Source organism: Orycteropus afer, unplaced genomic scaffold, assembly GCF_000298275.1.
Source record: "Orycteropus afer afer isolate SDZICR_OR568_19922 unplaced genomic scaffold, OryAfe1.0 scaffold00040, whole genome shotgun sequence".
In the NCBI taxonomy this organism is placed as follows: Eukaryota; Metazoa; Chordata; class Mammalia; order Tubulidentata; family Orycteropodidae; genus Orycteropus; species Orycteropus afer.
In genome coordinates this window covers 12913638-12940066 of record NW_006921627.1, presented here as the reverse complement: position 1 = coordinate 12940066, position 26429 = coordinate 12913638, and the positions used below count along the sequence as shown (strand labels likewise).

The following is a 26429-nucleotide window of genomic DNA, read 5'->3' as shown; positions in this document are numbered from 1 at the left end:
TTTGAACCACCAGTCTTCTGGTTAGAGTCAAATGCCTTAGGCCCTACGCCACCAGAGCTCCCAATTAATTGTATAACAATTACTAATTTTTCGTGTGTCTCATTCATTAGACCAAAACAAAGTGCAGACATTGAAAGCATTCAATTCAACAACAGCAGCATCTGAGCTAACATTTCCCCTTATTCTCTGTAAATCTGTGGAGAATATTTCTCAATTTCTTTTGGTTGTTTCATATCCCATATTGAAGAAAACATTAGTATGAAGGAAACCTAAGCTCTTTCAATGACTTCCCTCTTTTGCTTTGCTCCGCCTCTATTATGTAGCCTTTCCATTTCTTGTGGGAGTGAGGAGATTTCAGAATTCTTAAAAGTCTTCTTTAGGAGGACATCCAGGGGGGAAAATATAAGAATATTTAGGAATCACTAAACCATAAAGCCTTAGAATGGACAAATCTAGGATGGTGCTACTTGAAGATTCTAGATCTACAGGTAAAAATTTCTCATTTATTCTACATTAGCCCTTTAATGGAGTATAGAATTAGTCTGACTGTCAATGGATATAATTTAAAGGTGATTGATATGAAGGGAATAAGGAATAGCTTATTCCTTATTAAGCTTATATGGTATTACCTTTAATTTATAGCAATTCAAAGTTAAAGATATGAGATGGAGATCAGGGTTGGCATCAATTTAGTAAAATTGCTGAGTGAAATTAACTAAGGAACTGAAATTAGCTGAACTATATTGAATACGTCACCAACAGTCATTAGAAAAGTTAGAATATGTAGGAATGAATATAGATCGAAATTTAATCACCTATGGGAAATTTGGAATAACACTTGTGAATGCTGACATCTACTTTATGTTTCATATGGACATGTTAAAGTCTTTTAGCATTTTTACTTTTAAATTACTGTTAGGTTAGGGTAACGAGGAAAAATGAGAGTGACAACAATGTTTAAGAGTATTTCATGATATATCCAGAGATAATAAGTTTTTGGTTCTTAAACATTACACTTTATCCATCAATCTATAATTGTTCAGCTACTATTTGGCAGACATCGTGACAAGTATTGGTGAAACTATAAAATAAGATAAATATAATCATTCCCTCATGGAACTTACCATCCTGCAGCATGGACTCAGTAGGTTTGGAGGTATTGATAGTGGAATGTTGGGGGAACAGAGAATATAGAAATCTCAGGGAAACTGTCCTGTGTCTGCAGGGAAAACTGCCCACTTTTTGGTTATGTTGATGTTTTTTCCATTTTCCAGGTTTTAAGGTTGTTCTTACAAAAATTTTTCCACCCTTGACTTTCTTCTGCTCTTCCATCTCTAGATTACCTATAAACATGAATGTTTTCAAAGATATTTCATTGAAACTGTATGATTCTGGGTAGGGATTTTTCCTGTTTGCTTTGCCTTTCAGAAGGAAGAGTTTTATTTCTTGGTTTGAGCTTCTTTTTTAACCTCAAGCCTCTGAAAACATCTGTCTTCTCTCAAATCTCTTTTTTTTTTTGGAAAATTATTCTAATGCTTTCTTCCTTTTGTCCACAGACTTAAGAAGATTTTTTCTCCACTTGAGACCATTTGCTATTGCTATGGTGTCACTTCTCAGTGCATGTTTTATCACCAGTTCTCTTGGTGAGTGCTTTGTAAAATTTACTTGTAGTTTTAGACCACTCAGAGAATAATTTAAAAGCAAATAGTCCTCCTGAAGTCTGGATAGCACTTAAAACTAGGTAACATGCCTCACAGATTTAAAGGATCAGATATGAAAAACATATAAGAACCTAAGCATATGACACAAATGAATGAACAGAATATTCACATGATTTTCCCCAAAATAAAATAAGCTTTCTCATGGAAAATATATATCTTACATAGAGATTAGAAGTAATGTCTAGGTGAAAAATAGGGAAAAACACAGAGTAGGTGTATTCTCAGACTAATTGGGACAAAAATGAATTTTAGGAAAAATTCAATAAACTCAAATACCAAATTTTATCTAAAAAAATTATTGAGAGAGGAAATGCAGGTATATTCCAGTGAGATCACCAGGTTCCTAAATTTTTATGTCATAGTTTAATGTGAAGCTTGAAATGGTATTTATATTTGAATGCCTATGAAATAGTTTTCTCCTATTGTGTCATGGTGGGGCTAGGCTTAGTTCTTAAACCTGTCTTTGAAATATAAATAAGTAATTTAAAGAATAATAATTCTCTACATACTTTTTGTGACCTTGACCAATTATTGTCTTCACCTTTTGTTGTAGGAGGAACAGAGAAGGAGCTGAGGCTAGCATCTGGTGAAAACAGGTGTACTGGAAGAGTAGAGATAAAAGTCCAGGGAGAATGGGGAACAGTGTGCAATAATGACTGGGGCATGGAAGAGGTCTCTGTGATTTGTAGGCAACTGGGATGTCCAATTGCTATCAAAGCCACTGGATGGACTAATTCCAGTGCAGGTTCAGGACACATCTGGATGGACCATGTTTCTTGTGGAGGGAATGAATCAGCTCTCTGGGACTGCAAACATGAAGGGTGGGGAAAGCATAACTGTACTCACCAACAGGATGCTGGAGTTACCTGTTCAGGTAAGACTTTCATATGGTAAAGCATTGAAATGAAATGCCTTGTTGAAAAACAAAAAGTGCAGGGGAGCTTCAAGATTAAAAGGAACCACTTTCATGTAAATAATCTCGTCTAAGTATAAAATTACCTAATCTTTAGCTAGGAGAGCAGAAAACATATAGCAACATCCATTAAGGGGGAAAAAAATGTCCAAAGAGATTCTGGACACTATGGTCAATGAAGAAATAACTAGATTGAATTTTGTATTTAGTAACCTTACTATAACTTCCGGGAGCTCTGGTAGCAGCATAGTGCCTAAGGCACTTGACTGCTAACCAGAAGGCTGGCAGTTCAAACCCACCAGCCACTCCTCAGAAGGAAGGTTGGGCAATCTACTTCCGTGGTGACCACCTCGGAAACCCAAGGAGGGGTTGCTATGAGTCGGGTCCGACTCGACGGTACATAACAACAACAACAACAACAACTATAACCTCTTATGGAACCATAGTAATGCAGTGGTTAATCAGTTGCTAACCTAAAGATCAGTGGTTTGAACCACCACCCACTCATGGGAGAAAGATGTGGCAGTCTGCTTTTGTAAAGATTTATAGCCTTAGAATCCCTTTGGGACAGTTCTACTCTGTCCTATAGTGTTGCTATGAGTCAGCATTGACTGGATGGCTATATGTTCAGTGTTTCTGGTTTAATGTAACCTCCTACACTTAGATAAAACTATCAGGACATCTAAGTTAACTCCTAGTCTTCTTTCCTAATGACATGCTGTTTTAATGCACTGACCTATAAATCATTATCTTCTGTTGTCTATTCATTAATAATCAATTTACTGGATTAAGAAACAAATATCTTTAAGACTATTACTTTCTTCCTTTGCTGGAGGAAGAATGTTTTACAAATTGTAATTGCTTTTTTCCAGCATTCAATGCTATTTATTTGGTTTAAATAGTGGTTTTAAATTACAACACATTTTCTTAAGTTTTATGTCAGTTGACCTCATGACCTCACGATAATCCAGAAAGCTATGTATCGGTCCTTTCTGATGACAAATCCAAAGGTCATATTTCTGCCCTATTGCACTGGGCAAATCTGCTGCAAAAGACCTCTTTAAAGTGTTAAGGAGTAAAGATGTCACTTTAAAGACTAAGGTGCCCTAACCCAACCATGGTCTTTTCAACTGCCTCATATGCATGCGAAAGCTGGTATTGGCAAAGAATACTGAAAATACCATGGACTGTGAGAAGAACTAACAAATCTGTCCTGGAGAAAATGTAGCTGGAATGCTGCTTAGAACCAAGAATAGAAGACTTCATCTCACCTACTTTGATCATATTGTCAGAAAGGACCAGTCCCTAGAGAATGATATCACACTCGGTAAAGTAGGGAAAAAAAAAAAAAAATTCACTGCCATCGAGTGGGATTCAATTCATAGCGACCCCTCCTTGGGTTTCTGAGGCAGTATCACCTTGGAAGTAGATTGTCCAATCTTCGCCCAATCTTCCTTCCGAGGAGTGGCTGATGGGTTTGAACTGCCAGCCTTCTGGTTAGCAGTCAAATGCCTTAGGCACTATGCTACCAGAGCTCCTTGGTAAATTAGAAGGTCAGCAAAAAAGAGGAAGTTCCTCTACACGATGTATTGGCACAGTCATTGTGAGCTATTGTTGCTAGTCCATAATCAAAAAACTAAGTGGAAGTCTTTGACTTTTGGTTTTAGTACTTTTAAAATTGAATTATCTCAAGGAACAGTCTCAAAACATTTTGTTCAACCACATATAGAATTTGCTTTTAAGGTCACCTACAGATTTTATTTTTCAGGTGTCCCAAAATCTTATCCCAAATCTTTTTCTCTTTTCTCCATTTCTCTTTTTCTCATCATAGAAATTCTAAGGGATAATATATAAGGAAAATTTTCTTTATGCAAAAGTTGTTTGTCACTGAACATGGTACTAGGTAACTTTTTGAGTGAAAAAAAAATTGCTTGAAACATAAAATTGACATCAAGAAACAAGCTATTTCAATTGATTCCTTTTTCTTTCATTTTTAAGAATTTGGTATACCGCAAGTGTCTTTTTGCAAAATATTATGTGTGCCTGTGCATTTTTATCTTTGCTTTTTCTCTACTCTCTAATTTCTAATTCAATTTTAGACAATTATTCACTGTTGCTCTTCACTCTTTGTAATAGAGACGATTAAAATGGAGATTTTAAATATTCAACAAATGACTAGCTGCTCATTTTTACAACTTTGTTATATGAGCCAATTTTATTTTTCTTGGTTTTCAAAAGAAATAATTTTAGTCAAATTATCTATTTCTACATAAGAGGGTTTATCCCAGTAATGGAAGAAAAAAAAACAGGAAGTAAACTTTATAAGCATTTTCCTTAGTAAGTAGATGTAGATGAAAGTCCTATTTGTTCATTTATTTCCAACAAAAGGAAATTCTGCAATATGAGGGCCTGGGCAGCATCCAAAATGAATGAAACATTTTAAGGACAAGATCAAGTCCCAATAGTCCAAAGGAGCCTTATTTTCTAAAATCACATCGAATGAATATCACTTCTGAACTCTGGGTTTATCTCTGCTCTAGATGGAAGTGATTTGAAGATGAGGCTGGTGAATGGAGGAAACCGTTGTTCAGGAAGAATAGAGGTCAAATTCCAAGAACAGTGGGGAACAGTGTGTGATGATAGTTTCAACATAGATCATGCTTCTGTGGTTTGTAAACAACTTGAATGTGGAAGTGCTGTCAGTTTCTCTGGTTCAGCTGGTTTTGGAGAAGGCTCTGGACCAATCTGGTTTGATGATCTGGCGTGCAATGGAAATGAGTCAGCTCTCTGGAACTGCAAACACGAAGGATGGGGAAAGCACAATTGTGATCATGCTGAGGATGTTGGAGTGATCTGCTTAGGTAAGGACAGATCCAACTTTATTCTGTTCTCTATGATAGGACAACAGAAAGGGGTGATAGTTATAAAAGTCCAAACTCTTAAGAACATAATGAACATCTATAACAAGGATGAACTTAGAGGCCATTATGGTGAATGAAATTAGTCAATCACAAAAGGACAAATATTTATGAGCCCACTATTACAAAAAGTCAAGAAAAGGGTTTCACTATATATATATTCTTTGATGGTGGGGCTCAGATAGAAGGCTGGGTAATCTACTTCTGTAGAGATACCGCCTCAGAAACCCAAGGAGGGATCACTATGAGTCGGAATTGACTCAACAGCAGTGAGTTTTTGAGTTTGATGGTGGGGAGAGATGAAGGGATGGTAAACCACCAACGAGAGGGCAGACACATGAATTTGGGTGAAGGGAAAGGTAGAAAAAAAAATTATTGACAATAACAACAACAAAAAGAAGATAATGAAATCTGCTTCCTTTGTCACTTCATTATCAACTCATTTCAGGCTACAGTTCTGATAACTGTGGAGTGTTAACCTTAACTAAAATTAGGATAAATAGGTCAGAAGAAGATGGATGAATGATGAGATTGAGATCCGGGATAAGGGTAGAAGGAAGTGTTTAGGGAAGAATTTAGTTGATTTTTTTGTTTTTGTGTTTTTACAAAAACTTAACCAGGACATTTTGTTCTGGATAAGTTTTTAAGAATGTATCTCTCCCTTTATCATCTTCTTATCCATGAAAGTCTTTTCTTTAGCTATATTTACCCAATCCTTCCCAAGTCATTAATTCAAATTCACTGAATCACACTATAGAAAAAAATATATATACATTTTGGTTTCCTATTAAAATCTCATTTCTGCTTGGGCTATGGTATGACTATGTCCTGGGTCTGTGTAGAAACTCTTAGACCTCACACTTAGATCATTGGATGGGGCCAATGGGTTTGTATGTGCAGGGTCACCACTCTTCCTTTTTCCCTGAAGTTCTGCTATAATTAGAGTAAAAAAAATCCACTGTCTTCACCAGGCATCTTTTTCTTCACATGAAGGAAACCCAATCCAGACTAATTTCAAAATAAGAGAACTCTGGTTCACTATACTAGGCAATCTGGAGGTACAGAGAGCTTTAGGTATAGCTGGATTCAAGTGCTTAGCTGTGTCATCAGGGTTCGATCTTTTTCTCCATTTCTTAGTGTTTGTTTGTTTGATTTTTTCACGTGGATCAAGGTAACCATTAATAGCTTGAAACACAAAGAATGGGATTCCTACAGGAAAGATGGATCTTGTTAGCAGAAGAAAGTGAAAGGAATTTTGGGTAGGAAAAAAGAATGCATCTTCTGTCTTTCTTTACCCATCCAAACTTACTAAGCCCCAATCAACACATTTCTTCTCAGTGTGCTTTACCCATGCGGAGGCATCACTAGGAGCTCTGGTATTGTGGCAACAGAAATTGAAATTGCCAGAGGAAAAAGATGTTTATTTATCACAGGATAATAATCAGAATCTAGGTCTGTGTTTTGAGGGATAAGAGAAGATAAGAGTAGTAATTGCAAAGTCATAAAGGTCACAAAGTAGCCTGGTGTAAACCCTATAGAACAGTTCTACTCTGAAACTCATGGGTCACCATGAATCAGAATTGACTCAAGGGCGACTGTGAGATTTTATTTGTTTTGTTAGCTAAATCCAGCCCCTGGATCTTCTGTTAGAAACTCTTGTTGTAGTGTGTGTTCTTTATACTGAAACATCGTGTCTTCTTGACTAATCCACTCTCCTCCCATCTTTAAATTTTTAGTGGTGGTATACCGTTGTTTACTCTATCTTCCTTCTTCCTTTACTCATCTCAGGTACAGTAGTTTATAGTCCCCTTGTTCCTGATTCCTTATCATTGATATGTTTTGTGTCCTTCACAGAGGGATCAGATCTGAACTTGAGAGTAGTAGATGGAGTCACTAAATGTTCAGGAAGATTGGAAGTGAAATTCCAAGGAGAATGGGGGACAGTGTGTGATGATGGCTGGGACAGTAGTGATGCTGCTGTGACATGTAAACAACTGGGATGTCCAAATACCTTCACTGGGATTGGACGAGTTAACGCCAGCGAGGGATCTGGACCCATTTGGCTTGATAGTGTTTCCTGCCAAGGGCATGAATCCGCTCTCTGGCAGTGTAAACACCGTGAATGGGGAAAGCATTATTGCAACCATAATGAAGATGCTGGAGTGACATGTTCTGGTAAGTTAAAAAATAAAATAAGAGAAAGAAAGAAATAAAAGAAAACCAGAGAGGCAGGGAGTAGGAATAGGAATAGGGCGATGTGAGACATAAAAATATTAAAGTGATTTATGACTACTAACCTAAAGGTTAATGGTTCAAACTCATCCAGCCGTTCCACAGAGGGCTTGGCAGTGTCCCTGCATGAAGATTACAGCCAAGATAACCCTATGGAGAAGTTCTACTCCGTAACATATGGGGTTGCCATAAGTTGGAATTTACTCAATAGCAACAGGTTTGGTTTATTTGGTTTTAATCTTTATTTATGTTCTTTATTTGACTGGGTTGGAAGGTTGTCTGACTCTGTTTTCTGTAGCAATGATTCAGACTGTTCTTAGGGACCACATTTGGAATTCTAAATTTACCTGGAGTTTAGAGAGATGAGCATTCATAGATCACCCTTTTACATGTGACTTGTTCATATTTTTCAACCACTGACAATTAATTAACCCTTGGAACTCCAATCCCATTTCTAACCAAATGCATGATCTCTATTTGCTGTCTAAAGAAGCCAGGAGATAAATAAGTGTCTCAGTATCTGGGAAGGAGCAAGATAAAAAATGTATATATATCCTTTGGGAGCCAACCTCTGTTTAGGATCTGTGACCTAAGTTTACGTCTCTTTTGCAGATGGATCAGATCTGGAGCTGAGGCTTGTAGGTGGAGGTAGCCAATGTGCTGGGACAGTGGAGGTGAAAATTCAAACTTTGTTAGGGAAGGTGTGTGACAGAAACTGGGGACTGAAAGAAGCCAATGTGGTTTGCAAGCAACTGGGATGTGGATCTGCGCTCAAAACAACCTACCAACCTTATTCCAAAGTCAAGGCCACAAACATATGGCTGTTTGTAAGCAGTTGTGAAGGAAATGAAACCTCTCTGTGGGACTGCAAGAACTGGCAGTGGGGTGGACTTCTCTGTGATCATTATGAAGATGCCAAAATTACTTGCTCAGGTATGACTTTCAATCAAGTCCAATTAAGAGGAAATTTAATTCCCAGGGGGCAAATTTCCAGCAATAGCCTTAAAACTAATAAGAAGCACGTCTTTAGATCTCTCTTAAGAAATTAGAAAATATCTGTACAAATTATCACCATGAGAATCTCAGGTAAATTTATAACCCATTTTGTACCTCAAACAACAGAGTTTGTTTTTTGTTGGCTTAAGCTGGATCCCAAGCTCATTTGAGTACTTTTTAAATTAATGGAGGATAAAAGATTAAGGAGGATGGAAATTTTTAAGAAATGACTCAAATATGTCTTTCATGGGAGTGTCACAAATAATTTTATAAATAATTATGTTTAATAAACTGACATGACTGAACTCCCTCTATCTTACTATGAAGGAATTTTCCTCTTTCTGAACATACTTGCGTATTTGTCTCTTTAATCTCTTTAAAAAGTTCAGAAGTAAGCTGTGAGTTGTCTAACTTTGTGCATAATTTTAAGTATTTCATGTTAATTATATTTCTATACATGCTAACTATAACGTTAAAGCAATACATTGAAATAACTTATTAATATGGTGAAAAGACTTTGAATAAAATACTGAAAGAGCAAAACCATTCAACATGTGGAGAAATAGTCATTGGTTACATTACATGTCCATTAACCAATGGCATCAGGCACCTCTCAACCTTGGTGTGCCCTAGGTGAGGAAATGATTGAAAAAAAGCCAATCTTTTAATGTACGCCTTTGAATTGTTATAGTGGTATTATTGTTTTAATTCTTGATTAGGCAATATGTTCACATGGTTTAATCGTCAAAATATGAAAAATGTAGTTTTAAAAGGTGTTCTTTTTTTCCTGCTCCCACTTCCTCCCCGTGGTTACCCTTCCCCTGTGTCCTTCTTGCCTATGCATTCTTGCCTCCCTACTTTTCTCCCTGTGCAAATGCTGCCTTTCTGATTTCCCATCATTAATTGTTCTAAGAAGTACATTTCCCTAGTGTAGTTTTTCAGCTCATAGGTCTGTCTATTGTTTGGCTGAAAGTTAAGCCACAGGAGTGAGTTCAATTCCAGGCCCTAAGGATGACTTAGAGCCATAGTATCCGGAGTTTCACCAGTCTTTAACTGACCAGCAAATCTGGTCTTTTTATGTTTTTAAATTTTGTTCCACATTTTTTCTCCCTCTCTATCCAGGGTCTTGAATTTTGATCTTTTTCCAAATGGTTGTCATTGGTAGCCAGGCACTATCTATTTCTTCAAAAGGACTAGAAGAACTAAAAACTTGGTTCAAGTAACTGGCATTTGGATTTTTTTAAAAAAATTAGTGCTATCTGTATTTGTTTTCTAATTAATTAAAATTTGTTCATCTGGTGGTGTAGTGCCTAAGACATTTGACTGCTAACCAGAAGGTTGGCTGTTCAAACCCACCAGCCACTCCAGGGAAGGAAGATGGGGCAATCTACTTCCATAAAGATTTACTACCTCGGAAACCCAAAGGAGGTCACTGTGAGTCAGAATTGACTTGATGGCAGTGAGTTTTTTTTTTTTTTGGTTTTGTATTAATTTACTTCTGATTTCCTAAAGCTTGGTTTCTTTTTTCCTTTAACTTCTTGAGCTGGATGCTTAATTTTTGTTCTTTCTCATTTGTTAATGTAAATATTTTAAGCTATATATTATAAATAAAGTGGCTATATCACATAATTCTGTTATTTTGAATAACTGTCATTTGAATCATCTTTGTCTTTACTTATTTTATTTATTTTTTTCTCCATGTAATTGGACACAAATTGAGACAGGTGAATTACAGTGTTTTACCACCAATATGCTGCTGCCTGTTTCATCTTGAATCTCCTGTAATTTATCTGTTAATATTGATGCTCCAGCAATCTGGGATGTAGCTCTTTATGTGATTGTTATGTGGTCACTGGAAATTTCTCTCTTCAGTATTACAAAGCTTTCATCATTTCATGGTTGGGTGGTTTTTATTCTGAATCATACTTGTCTGATATTAATGTCATAACTACTGCATTATTTACTTTTTTCTATTCTCTTGTTTTTAACTTTTATGAATCCTTTTGTTTTAGGTGCATCATTTGTTCTCATCCTAGAACTGGTATTTGTTTTAAAAAGCAATCTGCTTGGATTACTTTTTTGAGATGGGAGATATATTTGATCTTAGCTTAGTCACACTATGTATTGTTATATTGTCATATAACAAGATACTGTTTTATTATGTATTATGTTGCAACTCAAGACATATTTTACTATGTGATCTTTTTTGACATCTTCATATGTCTGTGTGAGCATACCTATAAACAAAACTCACTGCCATCGAGTCAATTCCAACTCAGAATGATCCCCATTGGGTTTCCAAGGCTGCAAATCTTTATGGAAGCAGACTGCCTCATCTTTCTTCAGTGGAGCAGCTGGTGGGTTCAAACCACTGACCTTTTGGTTAACAGCCAAATGCCTTAAGAACTACACTACCAGAGCTCCTTAAATATACTTATCTATTTAATATATTTCTTCTTAAATTTAAATGCTTTGTAATTTTTTCTATCAATTATATTTTATATTAATTAGCATTAAGTCCAATAGCATATAAAATAAAACCAAATAGCAGTGGCTTAAGAAGGCAACTTTGCCTTTCTTTTTTTCTCATTTAAATAAGCTAAATAAATCTGGCGGTTCAAACCCACCAGCCACTCCCCGGAAGGAAGGTTGGGCAATCCTACTTTCGTAGTGATACTGCCTCGGAAACCCAAGGAGGGGTCGCTATGAATCGGGGGCCGACTCGACGGCACATAATAACAACAACAACAACAAATAAATAAATAGTTAAAGGTTGACTTAGTGGCTACACAGTCACCAAGAAACACTCACAGTTGTTTTTCCAGAGTAATTACCAAATCCTTTTGGACAGGAATGATGAGGACTCCCTGCTCTGCAAATGAGCGATTTAGTTGGTAAACGCTGCAGACAGACAAGGTCTGTGTCCTCTATCCATTTCCCCTTCACGGGCCCAGATGCTTCTCCCCGGGCAGTACTTCCTGGCGCATTAGTCTCCATACTCACATCTGAGTCACATTGGAGAGCATATCTTTCTGGGGTTTGCATACATTTCAGTTACACTTTCTGCTGGCATTGGTTTAGGGACCTTTGGATTGCATTAAGGATTGAGTAGTCATTAACCTAGCAGTCACTCCTGGGAAGGAAGGTTGGGCAATCTACTTTCGGAGTGATACTGCCTCAGAAACCCAAGGAGGGGTCGCTATGAGTCCCGTCAACTGGACAGCACATAACAATAACATTAGTCATTGGCTGGTGCCCGCTGCCTTCTAAGTCAGCAAATAGTTCCCTCAGAACTTAGTAGATTTCTAGTCTATTTGTTCTAGTCCAGTGCCATGTGAAAGCAACCATGTTGAGGAATGTATTTACATAGAGTGGTCTGTGCTGTGACTCGCCCCTTCCTTTTAATTATTAGCCACTGCATTAAGGTCATTTGAAGCCGTGAGTATGGGAGAAACGGAAGATATAAATCATATCTCAGCTTGTAGGTCATTGCTTTTGTATATGAAGTATCTAGCATGCCTTCTGCTAAAACTCAGCTTTATAATCATATGAATTTGGGTGACAAGATATTTGTGCGGCTTTTTCTTTCCAATTCTGCAAGTTAGAGGACTCTTTAATTAACTCCATATAGCAGCTAAAGGAAGGTTATGTCTCCCTGACAAAATTGGTATTTCCCCTCCCATTTCTGCCGGCACTCTGGCTAGTGGTCTGAGTTGTTTTCTTTCTAAAGGTGGCAAGGAAGATCCAGGTCATGCCAACACTGATGTTTTAAAGATGTTTATAGTCTCCTATTATATTCTCTGGGAGCTCTGGTAGCGTAGTGCCTAAGGCACTTGACTGCTAACCACAAGGCTGGCAGTTCAAACCCACCAGCCAGCCACTCCTTGGAGGGAAGATGGGGCAATCGACTTCCGTAGTGATACTGCCTCGGAAACCCAAGGAGGGGTCTCTATGAGTCGGGTCGGACTCGACGGCACATAACAACAAGAACAGCATTATATTCTCTGGTTTTACAGTTTTAGTGAGAACGTAGTTTGCTTTTTAAGGTGATAATTGTCCATTTAGATGAGTCGGGGCCGACTCAACGGCACATAACAACAACAACAACAACAACAATTCTACCATAGATAACAGGACTCAGTAGCTTTCCAGCCTACAGAGTCTAAGTCATTAGTATTTGCCTCCCATCAACTCCAGTCAACACATACATAATTTAGGTTTTATCGCTAGAGTACCTCATTTCCTATAATTCATTCTGAATTATTTAGGATTCTATTCAGTGACATATAATATAAATCCCCAAAATATAAGTTTAAACAATATGGGTTTATCGTTCTCTCTTGTAAAAAATAGGAAGACAGTTTGGAGCTTACATAATTTCTAGAACATTAGGGGCTCAGACATTCTCTGTCTTCCTACCCTACTATACCTAAAACATGGCTTCCTAAGAGTTGCCTTATAGGCCAGAGGGAAGAGAAACCTGACTGAACTCCTTTAAAAGGTTTTCGCAAAGGCCTCTATCACCCTTGTTATGGTATAATTGGTTTACCTTTCTGAATCGGAATCTGGGGAATACTATTCTTTAAAAGAGCTTATTATTGCTACTAATAAAATTAGCATTCTCTAGTTAGAAATAAGGAGAGAATGAGAATGAATAGTATGTAAGCCATAGCTATGAAACTTTTACAGCTGTATATAATTTATACAACTTCTTGTTTCTTATTTAAATGGTATCTGTTAACATCATATGAAGATTAATGATTAATGTTTTTTCTTTCTTCCCCCTCTACATTCTCTTTCTTATCACTCAGTATCAGTAAATTGTGTTTTGAAATTTTTATCTCCATACTTCTAAATATACTTATACCATTATTGTTTGGTTTTCACCTTTACATGACTACCTTTTTCCTACAACTACTAAAGATAAATTATTGTACTTACTCTACTGCATACCTTGTTTCTCACCATTCATCTGACCTTAAGACACACACATTTATTTATTTATTTAGAATGACTATATATACATTTTTAGAAATATCAATGTTTACATTCTATTCTTTCACTTTAATGTTCACATTTTTTCCATTTCAGTGTTGCAGTTAAATAGTTGCAGAGCTTGCCGTTAGAACTTTTACCATGGTTTCCTAGTCATTTCTTGATTTGCTGATAGGTTTTCTCTAATAAAATTTTCAAGAACCTTTAAAAACAGTGTTCCCTCACTTCTTCCATGTTCACAACTACCCAACTTGGGTAGGTATAGAAAAATTAGGTCTCTCTCTCTCTTTTTTTTTCCTCTTGAAAATTCTGTAGGTGTTGCTAACCCCTTGTTTTTAAAGTCCAAAGAATGGAGCTATGGAGAAGCCTGAAGCTACCTTGGGTTTTGGCTTTTTTTTTTTTAATTTCCTTTGTCTTTCTTGAGTGACTTTATTTTTTTTATAGTCTTACTTTAAGGTTCTGGGGGTTTGGTTTTGTTTTTTACACCAGGACATGCCCTTTCAATGTGTAGATTCAAGCAGGAAAATTTCTTCAATTACATAATTAAATATTTGTTCTGTTCTATTATACCTATTTTCTTCTTAGGAACCTCAATTATACATACGCCAGATTTCCTCCATCTCCATATTATTTTCCTCTCAATTGAATTACAATGCTTTTAATTTTTTATTTGTTCACTTTTCTCATTTCCACTTTCTCCTATCCTCTCATTTCTGAACAGTTTAGCAGAGCTCACATTCCTTCCAATTGTTTTCATTTCAGTGCTGGTTTTAATTTTTCTTTACACTTTTTTTGTTCCCAAGGACTGACAGCTTACACATCAGGTTTGCTTGTAGTTTTACCACCTGTTCTATAAGCACCTTCATCTTGGTTTTACATACTTCCTTCAGAGAGGCTAATATTTCACCAAATTTTTAAAAATCCATACTGAAATATTGTATCACACTTTTTATCTATTCCCTGGCACAATTGTTCTTTTGAATTAAAAAAAAAAAAAAAAAATCATGATCTTACCCTTCATAACATTTCCTTTGGTTTCTTACTTTTCAATGAGATTTTTCTGGAGCAGCTATCTGCATGAGGATCCTGTTCTAGGCTTGTAGGAAATATTTTAGTCATCCATGTTATGTGTTTGCATGATTCCAAGTTTATTTCTGTTGCATTACTTCCCAGCAAGTGGGATTGTGGGATTTTTCATAATGCAAAGACTATCTTTATACGTCCTATCTGTGCCTCTTGGGAGCTCCAGGTGTCAGCCTCGCCCTACTATGACAAACCAGAAATTTCAGTTTGCAAATTAAGATGGGCATGTTACATTACTGTATTTTTGTTTGCCACCCACCAGCCACTCCTCGGAAAGAAGGTTGGGCAATCTACTTTAGTAGTGATACTGCCTCAGAAACCCAAGGAGGGGTCGCTATGAGTCGGGTCTGACTCGATGGCAAACAACAATTCGCCATGTGCCTTCTTAGCTCTCTTTTGTAAATGCTCTTGTTATATATATTTCTGTAGCTTTTAGAAGCTCTTCTGCTTATTTTGGCTCGTGGATTTTAATTTTCTCCTTATTTTGCTGGGAATAGAGTTTATAATTTTGTCTTTTGATTTGCTTGATGCTTTCAGAAGATCTCTAATAAGAAATGATGGAAATGTTATCTCTAAGCTGTTAAAATTCTTATAGTTTTAAGATTGTAATGAAATAAGATTGCAAAGATAAAGCAACAATTTATCTCTGATGTGCAGGATTAGACAAACCAGTCAGAAAGTGGCCTGGGAAATTTTGGTCACAAAACTGACTTTGAATTACAGACATTTTCTTGATGATCATTGTGTATGTGCTTTAGAAGACATCTGACCTTAAGACACACTTTGTCCTCAGTGGTGCTATATTTTTGCTTAGGTTGGGAAATAATTCTGGAATTAGAACAAATGATACTTTTCCAAGTATTAAATGATGAAAATATGTTAATGTTGTCTGAAATTATATTGTAAGTTTTATGTATGATTAAAGAGAAAGCAGTAATTATAAGTAATTGTTTCTTAAAGAAGTGAATACAGATTTAGTTCCTCATTCAGGGGAAAGCTTACCATGTTGATGAAAGAGTCTGCATTCAGACATAATAATCTACTTAGTGGCTCTTATATAAAATGTTGCCATAGATTAAGCAGGAAAAAATCTCTTAAAAGGTTAAATTTTCAATATTCTAACCATGTATGCATAGCAAATGATACCAGGAAGCCAACTCATAATGTAGATCAGTATGTTATTGACAGATTCATAGAATAAAAACTGAATTAGGATTGAGTCTCCAAGTTCCCAACACTTAGGGAGAGAAGTGGATTCTTTCCCCTAGCCATCATCCTCTGGGTGGGAGAGCTTCCCCTTTGCCCTGGATTCAAATATTTTAAGAATCAAGAAGACATTTATAGAAGGTATTTTTATTTTCTTTCCAAGTACTTAACAGCTTTCAGTGTGAAAGAGAAAATAGTTTCTGGGTTTTTTGTCTGTTTGTTTCCTGGTTGTGTTTTGTTTTATTTTGTTTCAGGTGGATCCAGATAAAAGAGCCAGAGGTTACAGGAAAGCTGAATCGGACTTAATCTAGGAAATTGTTCTTATTTAGAGGTTTAGGCCTGTTCAAAAGTAGAATAGGACTATAAGAATACCAGTCAGGATATCTTAGAGGAATTTCATATTCAAATGATGATTAGACAAGAAGAAATAAAGGAACTTCCAACTCAAAAGTCGTTAATCATTCGTGTTATGGAGGTATTATTTCCTTTAACCTCTGAGCTGTGTTTAGAAAGCCACATGCTCCTCGTCTCAAATTTATATGAGAACTTGCTTTGCATAGATTTAATAGGGTGACATTTTGATGTGCTAAGACACTCTTGGTAGCATAGTGGCTAAGACACTTGCCTGCTAACCAGACGGCTGGCGGTTCAAACCCACCAGCCACTCCTCGGAAGGAAGGTTGGGCAATCCTACTTCCGTAGTGATACTGCCTCGGAAACCCAAGGAGGGGTCGCTATGAGTCGGGGCCGACTCGACGGCACATAACAACAACAACAACAAGACATTCTATACTGCTATGATACAGGAGGTAGTCATATCTGGAACATTTTCTAAAACATTTTAAGAAGCTGTCAAGGTCCAGTGGGTACTTATATCATGTTGATGTAGTGCCAAGGGATCGTAAGAATGAGTAATGTTTGACAACAGGCAACTACAAAGGCTTATATGCTTTTTGAGATGCAATTTAAAATGCATTTCCTTTCTGATAATAAAAAGACTCAAAGGGAATTGTTTATATTGCCCAAGTAACTTAAACTGCCTCTGAGTATTTTCAAAGAAAAAGAACCCAGGTGGTGCAATGTTTAAAGCACTCTGTTGGTTCCAAAAGGCGGTTGGTTCAAATCCACCAGCTGCTCCATGGGAGAAATATGTAGCAGTCTGCTTCCATAAAAGATTACAGCCTTGGAAACCATATGGGACAATTCTACTCTGTCCTATAGGGTCACTATGAGTCAGAATCAACTCAACGGCAATGGTTTGTTTTTTATTTTCAAAGAATCTCTTAGTTATCTGGATGACTGTGTTCTTTATCTTAGCCTAACAGCCCCTCTGAGCACAATCCAAGCCCCATTTCTTCAGCTTTACCTCTGGCATCTCTTTTCTTTATGTTTTAAATTCTGGCTATACTAAATTACTTATAATTCCTCAATTACACCACATTATTTCATGACTGTGTTCTTTAAATGCTATTTCACAGGTTGCTTACTTGCCAAACTCTAAGTCTTCGTTGTATCTTAAAACTTAGTTTAGATTATGGTGTTCTCTTATGTGGCCCCAGAGTTAATGACCTCTTTATTTGTTACTTTTGTATATGACACAAATTTCTATTTTTGGATTTATCAGATTATTATTTGAATAATTGGGTAAGGGGGCTAATAAGGAGAAATTAAGTAGCTATGAAAAGAAATAGCCTTTTCCAGGTAGGAAAATACATTATATAGGAAATACATTCCAAGATAGGAAAATAAATTATAAACAGAGTGAGTTTTTTCTGAAGAGGAACAGAAGCATGAGAAAAATCTAGCATGCCTAGGGATCTTTAGGCTGGGGCATAGGGTCAATTGATATAGTAATAGATATTGCAACTTTTAAGGTAAGACTGTAAAGTATGCTAAGGAATTAGTGTTTATCATTGCTCCTTAATTTTGATAATTGGATGACACTGGGGAAGGTACTAAAGCTCTTGATGCTACAGTTTCCCCAAAAGAAAAATGGGGATAATTCAATGCCTACCTCACAGGAATCACACAAGTGATTAATAAATGTTAACTACTACACCTATTATTGAGTCCCTGGGTAGTGAAAACTGAAAGGTTGACTGTTTAAACCCACCCAAAACAACCTCAGAGGAAAGGCCTGGTGATCTATTTTCAAAAAGTCAGCAACTGAAAACCCTATGGAGCACAGTTCTACTGTACGTGTGGGGTTAGCCTGAGTAAGAATCAACTTGACAGCAACTAACAGCAAAAACTATTATAATTTTTATTATTGTTATTATTTATCTATTATGCTATTAGCACTGACAATGTTGTCAGTGATAGGATAATATCCATACACCTACAAGGAAGACCCGTTAATACTAAGATTACCCAAATTTACACACCAACTACCAAAGCCAAAGATAAGAAACTGAAGATTTTTATCAAATTCTGCAGTCTGAAATTGACCAAACATGCAATCAAGATGTATTAATTATCACTGGCGACTGGAATGCAAAAGTTGGAAGCAAAGAAGAATCATCAGTAGCTGCAAATTTTGGTCTTGGTGACAGAAATAACGCTGGAGATCACATGCTAGAATTTTGCAAGACCAACGACTTATTCATTGCAAATACCTTTTTCCAACAACACAAACAGCAGCTATATATGTGGACTTCATCAGATGGAGTACACAGGAATCAGATTGACTACACCTGTGGCAAGAGGCGATAGAAAAGCTCAATATCTTCAGCCAAAACAAAGCCAGGAGCTGATTGTGGAACAGACCATCAACTGCTCCAGTTACAACGCAAGTTCAAGTTGAAGTTGAAAACAATTAAAACAAGTCCACAGGAGCCAAAAGATGACCTTGAATATGTCCCTCCTGAATTTAGAGACCATCTAAAGAATAGATTTGATGCATTGAACACCAATGACTGAAAACCAGAAGAATTGTGGGATGACATCAAGAGCATCATCTATGAAGAAAGAAAGAGGTCATTAAAAATACAAGAAAGAAAGAAAAGACCAAAATGGATGTCAGAAGAGACTCTGAAACTTGCCCTTGAGTGAAGAGTAGCTAAAACAAATGGAAGAAATGACAAGACAAAAGAGCTGAACAGAAGATTTCAAAAGGCAGTTTGAGAAGACAAAACCAATTACTATAATGAAATATGCAAAGACATTTGGAGACATGTGGAGTTAGAAAACCAAAAGGAGAAAACACACCAGGCATTTCTCAAGCTGAAAGAATTGAGAAAAAACTTTAAGCCTCGAGTTGTAATATTGAAAGATTCTACGGGCAAAATATTGAATGATGCAGGGAGTATCAAAAGAAGAGGGAAGGAATACACAGAGTCACTGTACCAAAAAGAGCTGGTCAATCTTCATCCATTTCAGGAAGTGGCATATGTTCAAGAACCAATGGTATTGAAGGAAGAAGTCAAAGCTGCACTGAAGGAATTGGGGAAGAGCAAGACTCCAGGAATTGATGAAATACCCAAATACCCAAATACCCAAAGATGTCCCTCTGGAGTCACTCATTCGGCTGTGCCAAAAGGTTTGGAAGACAGCTACCTGGCCAACTGACTGGGAGAGATCCATATTTGTACCCATTCAAAAGAAAGGTGATCCCACAGAATGTGGAAATTATCAAACAATATCGTTACTATCACATGCAAGTAAAATCTTACTGAAGATAATTCAAAAACGGTTGCAGTAGTATATTGACAGAGAACTTCCAGAAATGCAGGCTGGATTCAGAAGAGGACATGGAATGAGGGATATCATTGCTGATGTCAGATGGATCTTGGCTGAAAGCAAAGAATATCAGAAAGATGTTTACTTGTGTTTTATTGTCTATGCAAAAGCATTCGATTGTGTGGATCATTACAAATTGTGGATAACATTGAGAAGAATGGGAATTCCAGAACACTTAATTGTACTCATGAGGAACCTGTACCTTGACCAGGAGGCTATCGTTTGAACAGAACAAGGGGACACTGCATGGTTTAAAATCAAGAAGGGAGTGCATTAGGGTTGTATCCTTTCACCACACTTTTTCAATCTGTATGCTGAGCAAATAATCCAAGAAGCTGGACTATATGAAGAAGAATGTGACATCAGGATTAGAAGAAAAATCACTAACAGCTTGCAATACACTGATGACACAACTTTGCTTGCTGAAAGTGAGGATGACTTGAAGCACTTACTGATGAAGATTGAAGAATACAGTCTGTAGTATGGATTACATCTCAATGTAAAGAAAACAAAAATCTTCACAACTGGACCTAAAAGCAGCATCATGATAAATGGAGAAAAGATTGAAATTGTCAAAGACTTCACATTGCTTGGTTCTGCAATCGATGCCAGTGGAAGCAGCAGTCAGGACATCAGATGACATACAGCACTGGACAAATTGGCTGCAAAGGACCTCTGACAAGTACTGAAGAGCAAAGATGTCTCCTTGAGGACTAAGGGGCACCTGACACAAGCTGTGGTATTTTCAGTCACCTCATATGCATGTGAGAGCTGGACAATGAATAAGGAAGACCAAAGAAGAATTGATGGTTTTGAGTTGTGGTGTTGGCAAACAATGCTGAGAGTACCATGGACTGCTAAAAGAACTAACAGATCTGCCCTGGAAGAAGTGCAGCTGGAATGCTTCTTGGAGGCGAGAATGACCAGACTTCGCTTCACCTACTTTGGTCATGTTGTAAAAAGGGACCATTCCCTGGAGAAGGATGTCATGCTTGGTAAGGTGGAGGGTCAACAAAAGAGGGGAAGGCCTTCAATGAGATGGATTGACACAGTGGCTTGCGGCGATGGGCTCAAGTATAGTAGGGATGATGGAGCTGGCACAGGACGGGTGGTGTTTCATTCTGCTGTGTATAGGGTCACTGAGTCGGAGATGACTCAATGGCACCTAACAACAACAACAACATTATTTATCTTCACTGATAGACTGAACTCTGTGATAAGATCACTGAGGACAGAATCTTAGATTTGGGAATAAGTGAAGGATTCTGATAAGGTATTGTCTGCTTGGAAGGAGGAGAAAGCAGGAGAGACAGGGGTCACAATGAAAGGAAAGGGTCTGATGTTCATTTTGAAAAATGGAAATACATTGAAAAAGTTTATATAGAACCGTTCAAAATGGTTGGGGCAGAATCCAGATTGCAGTGAGTGGAAGACCGAGTGCAGAACTAAGAGGTGGAGACAGTGGGTATATAGTACGTCCAGGGATCTTAGGCTGTGGTCTTTTATGTTGTGAATAATGCAAGTAAAACACTGGAAAGAATGAGTTATTGTCATGACTCTGGGGATGGTTGGAGGCCCAATTCGAGAATTCCCTTTGAATTGGATTAGTTCAGTGAAGAATTAGGGGGTCTAGAATTTGTTATCTCAACTCTAGGTGGAAAAATCAAAACAAGTATGGAAAATCATTGGGCACCTTGGTCTCTCCTTCCAATTCTTCACTCCTTTCCTCACCCCTATCAAGAGGGAAGACCTGGGAACTATGTTCTGTCTCACTGAAGTGTTATTTTTCAGCCCACAGGGAACCAAGATTGGTTGGAGGGGACATTCCCTGCTCTGGTCGTGTTGAAGTGAAACATGGAGACACATGGGGCTCTGTCTGTGATTCTGACTTCTCTCTCGAAGCTGCCAGTGTGCTGTGCAGGGAGTTACAATGTGGGACAGTTGTCTCTATCTTGGGGGGAGCTCACTTTGGAGAAGGAAGTGGACAGATCTGGGCTGAAGAATTCCAGTGTGAGGGCAACGAGTCTCATCTTTCACTCTGCCCAGTAGCACCCCGCCCAGAGGGGACTTGTAGCCACAGCAGGGATGTTGGTGTCATTTGCTCAAGTAAGACCCAGAGAACAACTTCAATTTGTTCCCATACTGTGAAAGACCTGGGGTAGGTAATAATAACCTTCTTTTCTAAAGGACTGTCTCTTTTCAGGATACACAGATATCCGCTTGGTCAATGGCAAGACTCCATGTGAGGGAAGAGTAGAGACCAAAATGCTTGGGGCCTGGGGGTCCCTCTGCAACTCTCATTGGGACATGGAAGATGCCCACGTCATTTGCCAGCAGCTTAAATGTGGAATTGCCCTTTCTACCCCAGGAGGGGCACATTTTGGTAAAGGAAGTGGTCAGGTCTGGAGACACATGTATCATTGCACTGGGACTGAACAGCACATGGGAGATTGTCCAGTAACTGCTCTGGGGGCATCGCTATGTCCTGCAGGGCAAGTGGCCTCGGTAATATGCTCAGGTAAGAGGGTGAAGGACAGACAATGATGAACCTGTTCCATGCTGGTGTGCCTTAAGAACAGTTACACAGATAGGGATGAAGAAGTAAAAGAAAGGGAAATGGTCTGTTTTCAGAGATCCTCATAAGTGTGTCAGAATATTATCCTCATTTGTTTCTTAAGACTGATAGTGAACTTAATTTTCATGAACTTCATAGTTATTTTGTTGTTGTTAGGTGCAGTTCCAACTCATAGCGACCCTAAAATGAAATACTGGCCAATCCTGCACCATCCTCACAATAGTTGCTATGTTTGCACCCATTGTTGCAGCCACTGTGCCAATCCATCTCATTAAGGATATTCCCCTTTTTCACTGACCCCTTACTTTACCAAACATGATATCCCTCTCCAGGGACTGGTCCCTTCTGACAATATGACCAAAGTAGGTGAGACAAAGTCTGGCCATTCTCACTTCTAAGGAGCGTTCAGGCTGCACTTCTTCCAGGACTGATTTGTTCATTCTTCTGGCAGTCCATGGTATATTCAATATTCTTTGCCAACATCATAACTCAAAGGCATCAATTCTTCCTTGGTCTTCCTTATTCATTGTTCAGCTTTTGCATGCACATGAGGTGACCGAAAATACCATGGCTTGGGTCAGGCACACCTTAGTCTCCAAAGTGACATCTTTGCTTTTTTTTTTTTTTTTTAACATTTTAAAGAAGTCCTTTGTGGCAGATTTGTGCAATGCAATACGACGTTTGTTTTCTTGGCTGCTGCTTCCATAGGCATTGATTATGGATCCAAGTAAAATTTAGTCCTTGGCAACTTCAATATTTTCTCCATTTATTATGATGTTGCTAATTGGTCCTGTTGTAAGGATTTATTTATTTATTTATTTTATGTTGAGGTATATTCCATACTGAAGTCTTCAGTCTTAATCAGTAAATGCTCAAGTCCCCTTCACTTTCAGTAAGCAAGATTGTGTCATCTGGATATTGCAGGTTGTTAATGAATTTTCCTCACATCCTGATGCTGTGTTCTTCATGTAGTACTAGTAGTGTAGTACCTAAGTCATTTGACTGCTAACCAGAAGGCTGGCAGTTCAAACCTACCAGCCATTTCTATTGTTCAATAATTTCCGTGTTCTGTTAGATCACCTTTCTTTGGAATTGGCACAAATATGGATCTTGGAAGGTCTATTTATGAGTTGGCTGATTTCCAAATTTCTTGGCATGGATGAGTGAGTGCTTCTAGCATTGCATCTGTGTGTTGAAATATCTCAACTGATATTCCATCTATTCCTGGAGTCTTGTTTTTCACCAATGCCTTCAGTGTAGCTTGGATTCTTCCTTCAATCCATTGATTCTTGATCATATACTCCATCCTGAAATGGTTGAGTGTCAATCAATTCTTTTTGGTACAGTGACTGTGTATTCCTTCCCAAATCATTCAGTATTTGACCATAGAATCCTTCAGTATTGAAACGCAAAGCTTGACTTTTTTTCTTAGGATTTTTCAGCTTGAGAAATGCTGAGCACGTTCGTCCCTTTTGGTTTTCTAATTCCCAGTCTTTGAACTGGAGTTTGTGCTTTGTATTCTTGAGCCACCCTTTGAAATCTTTTGTTCAGTTCTTTTGCTTCATCATTTCTTCTATTCACTTTAGCTACTCTGCATTCAAGGACAAGTCTCAGAGCCTTTTCTACCATCCATTTTGGTCTTTTCTTTTCTTTCCTGTCTTCTTAATGGCCTTTTGCTTTCTTTGTGTATGATGGCCTTGATGGCAACCCACAATTCAACTGGTCTTCAGTGACTAATGTTCAATTCATCAAAGATATTCTTGAGAAGATCTCTAAATTCAGGTGATATACTTAAGGTTGTGCTTTGGCTCTCATGGACTTGTTTAAATTTCCTTCAGCTTAAACTTGAATTTGCGTATGAGTTTGTTCTGCAGTCAGCCTCTGGCTTGTTCTCACTGGTAATTTTGAGCTTCTCCCTCATCTCTTTCCACAGATTTGATTCTTATGAATACCATCCAGTGAGGTCCACATGTATAGTCACTATTTATGTTGTTGAAAAAGGTATTTCCAATGAATAGGTAGTTGCTCTTGCAAAATTCTGTCATATGATCTCTGGCATCATTTCTATCACCAAAGCCATAGTTTCCTAATACTGATCCTTCTTATTTGTTTCCAACTTTTGCATTCCAGTCACCAATAATTAGCAATGCATCTTGATTGCATGTTTGATTTATTTCAGACTGCAGAAGTTGGTAAAAATATTCAATTTGTTCATCTTTGGCATTAGTGGTTGGTGCATAAATTTGAATAATAGTTGTATTAACTGGTCTACCTTGTAGGTACATAGATAGTATCTTATCACTGACAATGTTACACTTCACTACAGATTTTCTTGAAATGTTCTTTTTGACAATGAATGTGATGCCATGCTTCTTCTTCAATTCATCATTCCCAGCCTTGTAGACTACATAATTGTCAGATTCAAAAAAGCAATACCAGTCCATTTCAGTTCACTAATGCCTACAATATCTATCTTCAAGCATTCCATTTCATTTTGGACAACTTCCAATTTTCCTAGGTTCATACTTCATGCATTCCATGTTCTGATTATTAATGGATGTCTGTGGCTGTTTCTTCACATTTTCAGTTATGGCACATCAGCAAATAAAGGTCCCAAAAGCTTTACTCCATCCACGTCATTAAGGTCAACTCTATTTTCAAGAGGCAACTCTTCCCCAGGAATATTCTGAATGCCTTCCAACCTGAGGGGGCTCACCTTCTGGCCCTATATCAGACAATGTTCCACTGCTATTTATGAAGTTTTCGCTGAACAATTTTTTAGAAGTACCTCACCAAGTCCTTCTTCCTAATCTGCCTTAGTTTGGAAATTCTGCTAAAATACCATGGACTACTGTACTGGCATTTGAAATACCAGTTGTGTAGCTTCCAGCATCACAGCAACAACCAAGCCATAACAGTACAACAAACTGACAGATGAGTGGTGGTAGTTATCTAGTACTTCCTCAAAGCACCTTATTCATTCCAAGTCTGATTGACCTATCCATATCTCTCTTTCTCTTTCTAAAATGTGTCTGTCCCCAGCTCATGTGTAATGACACCCCGTGTGACTTTCTTTCCTCACCCTAACCCTTTGAGTCTTGTGTGATTAAGCAATTTGGTGTTTGCAGGAAACAAGACTCAAACATTACCTCTGTGCAATTCATCTTCCTCGGAGCCAACAAGTTCTCCCATTCCAGAACAAACTGGTGCTGCCTGCATAGGTGAGAATCCACAAGCAATCTATGAAAATTATCTCAATCCTTAGGAATGCATTTTATTAATATTTTCTATTATTTTCTCAGGGAGTAGCCAACTTCGCCTAGTCAATGGAGGAGGTCGTTGTGCTGGGAGAGTGGAAGTCTATCATGAGGGCTCCTGGGGCACCCTCTGTGATGACAGCTGGGACCTGAGTGATGCTCAAGTGGTGTGCAGACAGCTGGGCTGTGGAGCGGCCATTAATGCCACTGGTTCTGCTTATTTTGGGCAAGGAAAAGGACCCATCTGGCTGGATGAGCTGGGGTGCAATGGAAAAGAATCACATATTTGGCAGTGTCATTCACATGGCTGGGGACGGCACAATTGTAGGCATAAGGAAGATGCAGGAGTTATCTGCTCAGGTAAATTCTATACATACTCTCTGATAACAATTACATAAAAAAGGACTGAGGTGAACAAAATGTAGTCAGGGATATTAATCTGAAAAAAAAAAAAAAAAACCTTGAAAAGCAAGTCAAAGGGAAAGATTGTAGGAGTCATTATCTCCAAAGGGCAGGTTTGATGAGTTAGTATGCAAGATAGTATAATATTCAAAAGAGAAAAATCTAGTAGGCTTTTGCACATCATGAAAATTACAACAAAGTTAACAATGAAGATTTCTTTTGTAAATAAATATGGGGTTGGATTCTGGACCAGGGTTCAGTGGTACCACTTGATAATCATAACTCTAATAAAGCAGTAGATTAAGGAGGAAGAGAAGAAACACATTTAATGCATCATTCTTCAAAGAAAAAGATAGGTACCATTCCCAGGTAATTTTTCATGGCAAACAGTGA

The 26429-nt window shown here is 37.7% G+C and overlaps 1 protein-coding gene across 1 annotated transcript in view; it reads left to right on the top strand.

The window, feature by feature from the left end:
• The first annotated feature begins 442 nt into the window (after window positions 1-442).
• The window catches only part of CD163 (CD163 molecule), a 386915-nt gene continuing 360928 nt past the window's right edge, over window positions 443-26429 (top strand). The window contains exons 1-10 of the mRNA XM_042780454.1: window positions 443-488; window positions 1557-1643; window positions 2275-2595; window positions 5175-5495; window positions 7407-7727; window positions 8397-8717; window positions 21594-21908; window positions 22006-22320; window positions 25506-25598; window positions 25680-25994. Of these exons, the coding sequence (XP_042636388.1) occupies window positions 443-488; window positions 1557-1643; window positions 2275-2595; window positions 5175-5495; window positions 7407-7727; window positions 8397-8717; window positions 21594-21908; window positions 22006-22320; window positions 25506-25598; window positions 25680-25994 (2455 nt within the window). The remainder of the gene's footprint in view (window positions 489-1556; window positions 1644-2274; window positions 2596-5174; window positions 5496-7406; window positions 7728-8396; window positions 8718-21593; window positions 21909-22005; window positions 22321-25505; window positions 25599-25679; window positions 25995-26429) is intronic.